The sequence below is a fragment of the Corvus kubaryi genome, unplaced genomic scaffold (genome assembly GCF_017639235.1).
Source record: "Corvus kubaryi isolate FWS band 111438036 unplaced genomic scaffold, C.kubaryi_AGA036_p1.0 37249, whole genome shotgun sequence".
Classification (NCBI taxonomy): Eukaryota; Metazoa; Chordata; class Aves; order Passeriformes; family Corvidae; genus Corvus; species Corvus kubaryi.
This window is the reverse complement of record NW_024581072.1, coordinates 2,955,921-2,968,624: the sequence shown is the minus strand read 5'-3', so window position 1 is coordinate 2,968,624 and position 12,704 is coordinate 2,955,921. Positions and strand designations below refer to the sequence as shown.

The window sequence follows — 12,704 nt, the reverse complement described above, 5'->3', positions numbered from 1 at the left end:
GAGAAGTCTGTATTTGACCTTCCTTAGCAAAGTTTTCAGGCCTGCTTACCAGAAAGCAAGGAAACCGCTTTCAGATCTGCAACAGCATGCTTGTTTTCCTCAGTTTGGCCCAAGTCCTCCTCTGAGTTCCAAGAAGCAGGAGTAGGTCATCTTGTCCTTCAATCTGTATTCCCAGAAATAGCCAGAAATGGCCAGCATTTCATTACAGAGGGACGAGAGAAATTTATCGTAACAAGGCTGGCTCTAGGGGACCAAAACTTTCCAGCTTGTGAAGGTGTATGTGTGTAGCAGTCTGATTGGAGGCATGTCTCCAAAAGATGTACATGGGCCACACACCCCAAGTTCTGAGTGGTGGGGTTTAGTCACGGGGTTATTTTTAGAACACCAGGACTAAAGAGAGTCCCAATCTGTACAAGGTGTCCAGTGTCAGAGGAGACATAATTTCTGTTAGCGAGAAATTGCTCTCCAATTAACATCAACATGAAGATGACCATTTAGCCCCTCCCAGAATACTTGTGCTTGATGCTTGTGTGGCGCTATGTATTGAATTACCAAGCAGCTGCTCTTCCGTGTTTAATTAGCAGTTGTGAAATTAGTGATGTTGCACGGAGAAGGAGGTGGCACCGCTGCTTTTCCTGCACGTCAGCGGCGCCGATGGGCTGGGGGTGCGTCTCACACTGTCATCTAGTGGCCGGTGTCCACCTTCTCGGCTGGGCAGCAGCAGCAGCAGCAGGATACGGCAACGATTCTAATCCCCGAAGGCTGAAATTTTAGGCAGATTTGTATCTCAGTGTTTCTTCAGAGACAGTGATGGTGATGCACCTCGTGGAGCACAGTCCTAGCCCCAAGGAGGTTTCATCAGACAGCTGAGGTAGGCATCAAGGCATCCTGAGGTGGGGTCTCTAGCTAAATTTGGTGAAGCTTCTAGTAGCTCATCATGGCACATACTTAGAGAAACCTAAATAAGTGTGTGCACCCTCAGTTTTGGGTGTCCCATCTCTCTGTGAGTCCATCATCATAGCACTGCATGAATTGGCAGCTAGCATTTGGATGGAAGTGTTTCATGTGTAGGGAGTGGTTAGAAACCTCCCTACTTCCTTATTGGAGAATATTGCCTCTACAATAGGTCCAGCTGAATGGCACACTCCTAATCTGCCTCAGCACAACCAGACAGCATCTGATAGAAGCACTTTGTGCTAGCAGAGGTGGTTTGGTACTGAATAGATTAGGAAGGATTTGCACACTGTTTTGTCAGTTGAGTTGCAAAGACAATAAGATGGAAGTCAATAACAGCTTAGTAAGACACAGAGCTAGACCAAGGCAAGAACATCAGTCTCTGATAAAAGCAAGCATAGGATATAATTTCACACACTTAAATAATGTTCCATACTCCACTGAATGTTCCAGTTACACTGATTTTCAAGGGAGAGTTGTATCAGTAGTTTTCCATTTAGGCACAGCTCTTTGGTAATAAAATTGTACACAAGAGTCACATCACTACAATGTAACAACAGTAAATTTTCTTTGTACAGGTGAACCCGTTTGGACAAATCACTGTGATGTTTGCCCTGACCGAAGGTAGTCAGTACCAATGCCTACAGGTTAAAGTCATGTCTAACTTCCTACTCTAAGACCCTTCTTTCTACAGGTCATACATTTTGTCAAGCTGCTTCTTCCACCAGAAAGATTTTGTCTTGGACACATTAAAATTCAAGGTTTGGTAGCTGCACTTGCTACCTGTCTGGGCAGCCATCATTTTTCCAGCTCTGACAGCTCAGTATTTTTGTGTATGGTTTACCAGCACAGAACTGAGGCGCCTTTGCAAGAGAATTTGAAATCTTCCTTACAATCCAAATGACAGTAAACATAAACATTTGAAAGAAAAAAAGGAAAATTTCTGTTACAACAGAATGACTATTTTGTTGTTGTTGTTTGTGTTTAAGCTGAAATCCAGTGTCCAGCACATTTTTTTCTTAGGATTTACATGATTTGTTCAGTTACATGTTTGTTCTACATAAGACAAGGTATTTTTTCCACTAAAAATATGTATCTGGTTATTTATTGGTAAAGGGAGCTCAGAAGTGGTATTATCTTTCCACGTACCACTATGTTTGCATAACCAGTATAAAACCCTACCAACTTTGTTAGAATCTTACTGATTCCTTCTAGACATCATTTTCAAGAATAAGAAGGCCATAGGTTGACCATATTCCCAAAAAGGTTTTGTCAGAGGATTCCTACCTATTCTTGCCACTAGGAAGTCTATATGGCTAAATCTAAGCTCTTCCCTCAGCCCAAAAGTGACTGAGATCACATCCCAAAATATACCGTCCCTGTGGACACTCTTCATCAGTCTTACCTTGGGACGACTTACTCTTGCTGAAATTTATGCTAGTGTCTATAAAGAATACTCTTACTCCAAGTGTTCTCTGAATTTTGTGAAAGAAATGGGAACGTATTAACACCATATGCAGAGGAAAAATTCTGTTCCCTCTTCATTGATGATGTTTACTTTAAGGATTGCATTTGACTGTTTCATCTTTCTGAGCTTTCTTGACTGATAGTGGCAAATAAATTACTTTGTCCTGAAGACCTTGAACACCCTGGCTGTTCACCACTCCATATTTAGTACAGTTGCAATTAGGAACAACTCATAGGGGTAGAAACACACTTTTTGCTTTGTACTACGGTTTCAAATGTGGTAAAAAACCCCCCAACATATCCAAAAAAACCCAACCCCCAAAAAAAAGAAAACAGAAAAAACCCCCCAGGTAACATATCTCCAGAAGTTTGAAGTCCATGTCTGTTTTGAATGTTCATATGTCATTAAAAAAATGTTTTCTCTACTGCTGAGAATGCAGCAAAACCACTACAAAATTACATAGCTTTCGTATATATGTGAGTTGTTTTAAATTTGAAGAGTGCATTGAATTAAAGAATTTCAAGTGTTAAAAAATAATCTCCACTATTGTTTAATCACAGTAACACCTTTTAATGTTTAGTGTCAGAAAAACTGCATATTATGGAATAAATACCAGCATTTGTTTGTTAACATCCCCTTATGATCATTTTCAATAAAGTATTTCATATCAGACAAGCACTCTATAAGATCACAGCTTACAATAGGCATTTACTGAAAACAGGGTAGATGCATTTTTCTGGTGCAGGTATACACATCCCCCAGGATCCTCAAAGCATTTTTCCTGTCTGTGCAGGTAAGAATTCAGGGCTCCACAGAACATATCAAGTGTACTGAAAGTTTCTGGGCTAAGAATACTCCAGTGCAAAAAACATCTCAATGCAATAGAATCCAATACATACAAGGGGATATTTTATCTCTTATTAGCATCTGAAAAGAACAAACTGTGCACTTACAAGGAGCAAAAGAAACACACTAAAAAAAAAATCAGACAAATGCTCTAAGTTATCTATTTTTATTACAAAATTACACTTGGTGTTAGTTGCATACAACAGCATAGGCTGACAGTGTCACACAGCTGCTCCCACGTAAGGCAACAGCTTGCAGTGCCTACTTGCACTAACCAGGTTACTTTATATCCCCTATAGCTAAGTTACCTGCAGTCATTACTGCAGCATCTGATGAGACAGAGCTAGGAACCACAAGTGGGTAAGCCAGGAATGGTTTTAGTGCTTCACAGAATCATAGAGTAATTTACGTTGGAAAAAACCTCTATAAGGTCAAGGCCAACTGTTAACTGAGCACTGCCAATATAGTAAGGTATAGCTTTATGTATTTTTAGTTAGGAACTAAAACCTTTACTCGGTACATTTCAATAATTAAGCCTTAATACATTTCTTGACTGAAACTAGAGGTATTACCAGTAGCAGCAGCAACCCAGGACTATACAGCAGTCTGCACTCCTCTTTCATTGCAATACCGACAACTGGACTTTAAACTTGTTGATGACCCTACTTAGTACAGCTTTAGAACAGCTTGAGAGCTTAACACTGTTTTCTTCCATCTTCAGTTACTGCTGTTTATCTGTCACTGTGCTGCTTTGTTCAGTGCCTGAACTGTGCTTGCTCTTAAGGGACCTTCCAATGTATCTCCAGTACTCTTTTCGGATGGTGTCTTTTTCTTTAGCCAGAATTTCACACAACTATGGAAGAAAAATGAGAGATTGGAGCATTATACCAAAAAGCTTACGGAATCCTTCACTATAAAATGCATACAACATATATTTCAGACAGTATTAGAAACACGTTTCTCTGCAACATTTGTTTTATTCGCAGGACTTGTAATTGTTCAATGACATCAAACTGATGACAATCCCAGTTGGTAGCCAACCAATCTGACACTGCACAAAAATCCCTCCAGCCCCATTTCAGTTGTAAGAGTTTCCCTCTGACTCATTTCCATGCCTACCACTCATCATCCATGCCAAGCCTGTAGTAGAAGCACAGTATACTTCCTGAGAACCCTGAATGTCTTTTAGTCATCCAACAGGCTGCAAACCACTTCTCTTGAATCTTCAGTACTCTTGATGGACTGACAAGAGATATTTTATTTCTCTTTTCCCTCAGCAGACTGTCCCAAAAGGGTTCTCCACGCAAGTCAGTAACCTTCTCTCATGCTATGTTAAGTTGGTGCAAATACTTCGTGTTCAGGGGTTTTTTTTTGTTTTGATCTCGGTAAGCAGCACAGTAGAAGTCAATCCTACTTACAGGACAGGCTGTGTAAACTTTACACAGTATGTACACTGTCTACCAATGTTTTAGTAAATTCCCTTTTGTTATGCAGATGACACGGCCTTGCTCAGTGAAATGGAGTTAAGAAATCAGGAGCTTTGATGCCTAAATAGAGAAGTCAAAATCAGTGAAATAGTATAAAGGGGATATGAATCTAGGAGGTACAACTGCACTTATTTACAATCTGGTCCTGGAACACAATGGAAAAATGCTGACAAAGAGTAACATTGGAACACAAAGACTCCAGGCAAAACTACAGCTCTAATTACATTGAGTTCCAGTCTGTGCCACAGTGAATGCAAAGTGTTCTTGTAAAAACTACACTACAAACTGCACCAAGGACCATCCAAGTATGAAGCTCTGAGAGATACACAACATTGCCAGAAGTAATTTATGCTCTGTAGGAAGTGGTGCCTGACATTTCTTACTGATACCCCCAGTGCCTGCTGGCCATAAGCTAATTCTGCCACCTTTCTTAGAAAGGGCTAAGAAGGGCCAAAGGAGCTCAATAGAGGTTTGGAAATGGATATTCTGAGAAAAATTCATTAACCTACAGAGAAGAGAGTGAGTTAATGCTAAAAGTTAACATCCAAAACTCTTCAATTGTTCAAACATCATCTTATTTCTGCATGTGGTATTAGAGACCTTCCTTCAGTACCAAGTGAAGAAAACTTAAGAGTAATTTCATAACTGGCAAGTTATTACTTATATTTAAATTCAGGAGATCCTTGTGATTGTCTGGATTTTGTGTTAAACTCTTCATAGACCTCTTGTGATTAACAAGTAACCTGCTCTGTTTATGAAAATCAATCCCATTTTGTCAAGCTATAAAACCAGACAGGAACAGACAGAATCCGTCAGAAGAAAAACCAAGCTCTCAAAACCTACCTCCAGTGCCTTGTTCAGTGTTTCTTCCTTGTTATCGCACTGGTTTTCTAGCATGTCTTCATATATGTCCACAAGAAAGGCAATCAGATAGGGTGAACTGTGACTGGGCTGTAAATTCAACAGTTCCTCCAGCAGATTTGGATACTTAGAAAGACCACGATCCTGTAGAATCCTAGAAGAGAGGTTAATAGGCTTGACACGTGGCAGTGGGAAATCTGGTGTGAGTAATTGTGTTTTTGTTATGATTCCTTTACTTGGAGATTAGTTTTGAAATCAGGCTGCAAATATAAGTAAGTCAGAAAGTAAGCAGCACACAGCACTAGTACAGCCTCATGTTGTAATAAGCTGGTATAGTTTTTGTTCAACTGAACATAAATTAGACTGAAAGCATGTTTGTTATTTCCTGTCTATGCTTTTTAACACAGTAACATAACAAGTCAAGTTTTTAAAATCATGAGAAGTACCCATAGTCCTTCCACAAAACTACAGGGCCAGAAGCTTAGTGAAAATTTACGAAGAAATTAAGTTATAATATAATAACACCTTGTGATAGTATTTGCCTGCATGCTTAAGCACACTACATTAGAACAAACAGCAACAAGTTATTTTCAATTAAGAAGTAGGCATCAGACACCTTCTACAGATATTCTTTTTGTCATGGAGAAATACACCTCACCCTTTTAAGTAGTTCCAAGCGCTCTCATTATGTGGCACTGCAGTGATCATCTCAAGAGTGTACCTGCAATAAGAAGACAACAGGTCACGAATGCAACCAAAGTAACAATGCAGTTAGAAATTACCTGAATGTGCTCAGAAGATTCCAAATACATCTCTCTAGACTAGACTTCACTCTTTTTGCAGATCATCTCAGCTCAGTAGATCAAAAATGGCTCAGAAGATAATCACCAGGCGTCTCAAAGAGGCAGACACTATGAAAACTATTTTAAGATTTAAGTGTTCAATTTGCTGGACTTCATACAATAATGAGTCAGTTCCCAAAATTATTAGCGGTAACACTGAGAAACAACGTAATACACTCCTGGTATGCTAAAGGAGTAACTTTTGTCTTGATGCCCAGCAATGGCAAGGGGCTGAAAATGGCCAGAGTACCTGAGCTCTGTTAATATGACTGCAAGCGGTATGTTCTGTACCTATTTTCAGAACGTTTTCCATGAGGCTGCACTCAAGCAAACCCACAGAAAGGCAGAGCTTGAGCTTTCAGCTCACATAGCCGTCTGCAGCACTTCTGTGAAAGTAACAGTGAGACAACTGCTATAAAAGCAAAGCAACAAAAGGCACCTCCCGTACAACCACAAGGCCACATTTCATCTTCACAAAACAGATTTATCTTCTGGCTTTTCCCAGCATAACCAGCCATCTGATGATTTTCAGAGGCTGCAGATACTGATAAAAAGTTGTATCAGGAGTACTAAAAAAAATACCCACAATCCTAACTCTTTTAACATTCTGCAGTCACTATGACAAAGACCAAGTTTATCTACCAATAAGCAGTTCTCTAATGACATCTGGGAAGTCTTAACCTTAGCCAGCCTGGTTCTTAAGATGGTATCCAATTATCTTGAGAAGATCAAGGGAGGATGCCCAGACTAAACTCTGGAGAGAAAAAGTTGAAGATATCCAAGTCTAAGTCATGGAAATGGTACAGATTCATTCATCTACAGGAAGGTTATGAACTGGAAGAGAAGTACAACTTCTAGAAGGTTGCAAAGACAACCGTGAAAGATGGTGAGTGCTGGGATCCTCTAGGAATAATGTACCAAAGGACTTATTCAGAGATTGAGTCTTTCTTCTGAAAAATAACTCTATAAAAATTGCAATACCTTATTTTAATTGCTTCTTCACTTTTGATAAATACCTTCTCATAACCATCAACCCTAATCAGCAATCTGAGATGTGAAAACCATATGAAGAAGCTTCTTTTACCACCACGAGCAGTAAAATACATCTAGAAGCCCAGTTTGTCTTCAGTTACAAACCTGCAACCTAGAAGCAGTGAGCACAAAGCTCTTTTTCCTGAAAACTAGCCATCTCACAGAAGTAGTTCTCTTTGTGCCAACCACATACTCCTGAAAGCTCCTTTGTTTTTCCAGCTGCGTAAAATTCCTCAAAAAAAGCAACTCCTCTTCCTACAATCTGTGTCCACATTACTGTATTGGGTTTGCATGGCCTGGTTTTTGGTAGTGGGGGAGGCTACAGGGGTGGGTTTTGTGAGAAGCTGCCAGGAGCTTCTTCCATGTCCATCAGAGCCAATCTCTGGTGGCTCCACAGATAGATGTGCCACTGGCCAAGGCTGGGCCTATTGGAAATGATGGTAACACCTCATGGTAACATACTAAAGAAGAAAGAAAAACAAAGGTTGTGGCCCAGTTTTATTTGTGGCCAGACAAGAGCAGAATGAGAACATGCGAGAGGAAAACTCCACAGACACCAAGGTCAGTGAAGAAGGAAGCGGGGGAGGTGCTGCAGGCACCAGAACTGAAGAGGGCCTCTTTTCCCAAACTTTCTAGGGGTAGAATACTGATGAACAGCACAACAGTGTCACAGATTTTCTGCAGATTGTCCCACTATAACTAGCTCACCATAAACCCCAAAGTTTTGTTTTTACAATAAACAGCAGGTCAGGAAAACAGATGCATGATAGTGACTTGCCCAGGGTAAGCAGAGCTTGCTTCAGTCTAACACTTGATCTGCTAACCATGAGTGTTAGTCCCAGAAGTGAACAAAAACCAGGAAACAAAGCCCAGGGTGACGGTGAAAGTATTCCTTTGCCTTCATGTAATGGAGACTGTTTAACGTGAGCCTGAATAGCATTACTAACCGGACTTCTCTGTCTAGGACTGCTGGGTCATCATAGCCAGTGGTGTTGAAAATGACAAAGTGTCGTTGGTTCCAAACTGAGTTGTTTCTCACATCTTCTCTCAAAAGCTGGTCTACATAGTCCAGTTCATTGTCCCATAGTTTGAACTCCTATAGAAAGAGAAGAGAGAGTATCACAATCAAAAGTTTTTATTTTTTTTAAATACTCCTCGTTATAAATATTATTTTAAATTCTCCTCATTCCTAAGTTGCCTGAACATCAGATAGAGCATTTTTTGAAGAAATCAACACAAAGTTCAAAGAAAATTAAGTACAGGTACACTAGGAACATGCTACACTATGCAGTGGTACGCAAAGGTATTAGTTCAACATTAAATACACACACGTAACAGTTAGTAGACAGCAATCCAATTTTTTGAACTCACTTCCTAAAAGGCAAGTTTATAGCTAACCTCTGCCAGGTTATTTAAAGAATCAAGAGTTCTGTGGATACAATACCTGAATAACCCATTGTCTGTGTTGCCAGGCATGGTAATTTTTGGCATCTTGGTTAAGAATGTCAGCTATGAACTCAAGCTCTCTGGATGGATCCTGCAGCCACTCAACCAGCACCCGCCTGTGATGCCTAATGACAAGAAGAAAAGTCTAAATTTTTTTGGTGACTGTGTGGTGTGTATTAAAGCAGCTTATAGCAACTGTACCACTTAGGAAAAAAACCCACTAGTTAAGTACTTCAAATTAAGCATAGCAGAACATTTCACTTGGCTCTGAGAAACGTATGATGCATATTTATATTATAAAAAATTCTAACCACACATACACAATGGCAAATCACCTCATTTTAGACAAGTAATGTTCACCTGAAACAATATACTTCCACACTCATGGTCAAAGTCTTCAGCAAAGTAAAATTTTCTAGTACTGCGTAATTTCTCTTGTAATAACAATACTGCTCTTTTGCTTATTCCCATTCATTTCGGAAAAAAACCCAACAACAGGCAGGCAAACTCCAAGACAAAATAAAAGAAAAAATATTAACTTCTATTTGTTTTCTTGGTTGCCTTTTCACAAGTCCTTTTTTTTTTTTTTTTACCTGTCAGATTTATTTTGGCAGTTTAAAACTTAATTTTAACAAGAAAACAAGACCTGCTTAGCATGTCATAATCATATGCTTAGAACAAGTATCTGAAAGAAACTTTGACATGATGCAATTCCATTTAATTCCTCCATCATAACTGATAGCCAATTTATAAAAACATTAGGAATTGAAAAGAAAGCACGATTTTACCAGACTTGGTAGTTCTTTGGCTGATCTTCAATGATAGCTGTAATGTACTTAAGTTCCTCATGGAGATCCTTTCCCAAAGACTGCAGGAGGACTCTCCGGAAATGCCTGTATTTTTAAAAGTCAAGCATTTGAACACTGCAAAAGGACTTTCCTAAAATTCACAGAGAAGAACATAGGATCACCTTTGTTCACAATTCTTGTAAATGATATTGAGCTAAAAATAGTACAAAAAACCAAAACCTAATGCAAAATCCTCAACCACATATCTAGTTCTGTTAAAGGGCATTCAATTATTGAACAGCGGAGAATTAGAATATGACTGGTTACAACAGTACATTATCTAAGATAGTAGCAATCATGTTCAAGTTAACCTGTACCCATGCTAGTTTTTTGTCGTGGAAACTAAGACTTCTGTGCTTGAAACAATGTAAACTTTCTGATTTTATGGAAATCAGTGGAATAAAGATGTCCAGACATACTTGTTAGCATTTGTGAGTTAAAAGGCCCTACTCTGAGTATCAGAAATTCACTGTTTATTTATTACCTAACTGAACGGTAACCTGAGAGATCTTTTAAAATGCACTATTTAGTAAATATACAAATTAGCTGCTGTCATGTTTTTATGCTTCTTCTTGAAGTCAACTGAGCGCATCTTCAGCATTTTGCCATGGCCACATTATCAGGTAAATGTTCTAATTTTAAACAGAAAAGTCCTTTTTGTAGCTAGCCCTGTCCTTGACTGATAATATCCTTAAAGACAAATGAATGAAAACCACTGAATCAAAGTGAGGCATGGGAAATACTGAACAAAGGCTTTCTTTGGAAGCTCACTGGAAATCTACGCTACTCTTCTGTGTAAATTCAAGTAGGCATGTCCTAATTCAACTAACAAAATAGTGAAGACTTAAAAGGTAGGCAGTCGAATGACCACAGAAATAATCCCAGAGTTATTACATACCATACTGTGTAGTTTGCAGCATTTAACTCAATGGCATCTGCTGTTAACTTGAAAGCTCTTTCGCTTCTCTCATCCCGCTGCAGAACAGCCCGGAAGTAATCATAGACATCTCGGACTAAATAGAAAATAGCATCTTAGCCAATGGCCTGAGTAGGGGATAAGGTTAATAATCTTTTGAAATTCCTTCCTGTTTTCTGTATTCTAAACATACCTCTGTGAAACAATAGCTACCTATTGCTCTGACAGCATTTGCAACTGAGACCTGTGCATGATATTAGCACACCAAAAAGCTGCACAAGTATGTTAGCAATACACCATCAGAATAATATCAAAAACAATCATAAAAGTTCTGTGCTGCTTACTCACACTGCTCCACCAGTTGCAGGAGCTTCATGTTTTGCTTCCACTTGTGGGCTGGAAATGCCTTGTGACATGAACCACACTGTCTGCTGTATTACCTCTTAAGCCATACGATTTTAAAGGAGAACCTTGGCTATTAATATCTCAGGTGAAGATTCAGATTCAGAAATGCTTGGTAAAAACACCACACACAAGCACCATAACACAATTGAATTAATTTCTTCACAGTATCACTCTAGAAAATGTTATCCAAAAAATGAAGTCTTGTTTCAACAATGGTAAGGGCAGAACATATTTAAGACTTACATTTTTCACTGTAGATGATCTGAACAACAGGATTTGGCCCATCATTTTGAGGTACAGGTTCAATATCGGCCCATTCCTTCCTGTCCCTGTAAATACATATTTTTGTTTTTTCAATGGTTCTGAAAAGCACAATATGCTACTCAAACCATGACATGCACAAACCTGTGTCCAGTACACATCCTTGCTCTGAACAGTCACTACTATTTTAGCTACATTACTGTCTGTACCACAGCATATAAACAGGTAAAAGTGTCCCCAACATAAGGAGGACATGGAAGTGTTGGAGCAAGTCCAGAGGAGGGCCACGACGTTGAAAAGAGGACTGGAGCACCTCCCTTACAAAGACATACTGAGAAAGGTGGAGCTGTCCACCCACCCCACTGGTGGCTGGGTGGAGACCTCAGAGCAGCCTTCCAGGATCTAAAAAAGGGCCTACAGGGAAGCAGGAGAGGGATTTTCCGTCAGAAACTGTAATGATGGACAAGAAATAATGGGTACAAACTGAAAGAGGGGAAACTTAGGTTCGACATTAGGAAAAAATTCTTTTATTGTAAGGGTGGTGAGACCCTGGACCAGGTCGCCCAGAGAAGCTGTGTATGCACCAGCTCTGGCAGTGCTCAAGGCCATGTTGGATAAAGCCCCGAGCAACCTGGTGAAGTGAAAGGTGTCCCTGCCCCTCCCACAAGCTCCCCACTCCTCCGGCCCCAGCTCCGCCGCTCCACGCCCCCCACCCCCTGACGTGCCGCGACGCCGCCGCGGCCGTACCTGTACAGCACGTAGCCGTTATCCTCCCCGTCCTCCTCCTCCTCCAGCAGCTGCCCGAAGCCGCCCTCTGGCTCGCTGCCGCCGCCCTCCGCTTCCCCCTCCGCCTGCAACTCGGCCACCGCGGCCCTCCCGTCCGCCGCCATCGCTGCGCCGCCGCTTCCGGGGCCCGGCTGCACCACAGAGGCGCGGGCGGAGCGGCAGCGCGGCTCGACAGCGCCGCCCCTGGGGCGGAGGGCGCAGCCCGCGGCCGGGCTGCGGGCGCGGGGAGCTGCCTTCCCTCCGCCAGGGAAGCTCCCGCCGCGTCTCCACATCGGGAGTTTACACAGCGCAGGGAAAACACAAGTGGGCGCCATTTTAGGTTCAAGCCACCTAACAGGTGTAAAAGGTGAAACTGGAGAAGGTTTTGAAACAGCCGCTGCTAACCAACGGGTGAAACTGGAGAAGGCAGCAGACCCAGCAGGAGCTGGGTGAGGTTAGCCTGGAGAAAAGGAGGCTCAGGGGTGACCTTAGTGCTTTTCAACTACCTGAAAGGAGGCTGTAGCCACGTGGGAATCGGCCTCTTCTCCAGGCAACCAGAGACGAGACACAGTC

At 41.1% G+C, this 12,704-nt stretch overlaps 1 protein-coding gene across 1 annotated transcript; it reads right to left on the bottom strand.

Annotated features, from left to right (window-relative positions):
- Window positions 1–3,418: 3,418 nt before the first annotated feature.
- FNTA (farnesyltransferase, CAAX box, alpha) lies at window positions 3,419–12,481 on the bottom strand. Its single transcript, XM_042023451.1, has 9 exons — window positions 12,114–12,481; window positions 11,349–11,434; window positions 10,683–10,797; window positions 9,725–9,829; window positions 8,935–9,061; window positions 8,438–8,586; window positions 6,275–6,337; window positions 5,599–5,770; window positions 3,419–4,121 (listed from the first exon to the last, which is right to left on the bottom strand). Exons 1-9 carry the CDS (start codon window positions 12,464–12,466, stop codon window positions 3,990–3,992), a joined length of 1,302 nt encoding a protein of 433 aa, XP_041879385.1. The 5' UTR covers window positions 12,467–12,481; the 3' UTR covers window positions 3,419–3,989.
- Window positions 12,482–12,704: the final 223 nt, after the last annotated feature.

What these genes read in the sequence shown, in the direction of transcription:
- FNTA (XM_042023451.1), bottom strand. Translation starts at nt 12,466, where the DNA reads ATGGCGCCCACTTGTGTTTTCCCTGCGCTGTGTAAACTCCCGATGTGG. An exon ending in GTCCTAGACAGAGAAGTCCG is followed by an intron (nt 6,338 to 8,437) that starts GTTAGTAATGCT and finishes TTCTTATTGCAG; the next exon opens with GTACACTCTTGAGATGATCA. An exon ending in CACTGAACAAGGCACTGGAG is followed by an intron (nt 4,122 to 5,598) that starts GTAGGTTTTGAG and finishes TTTCTTCCATAG; the next exon opens with TTGTGTGAAATTCTGGCTAA.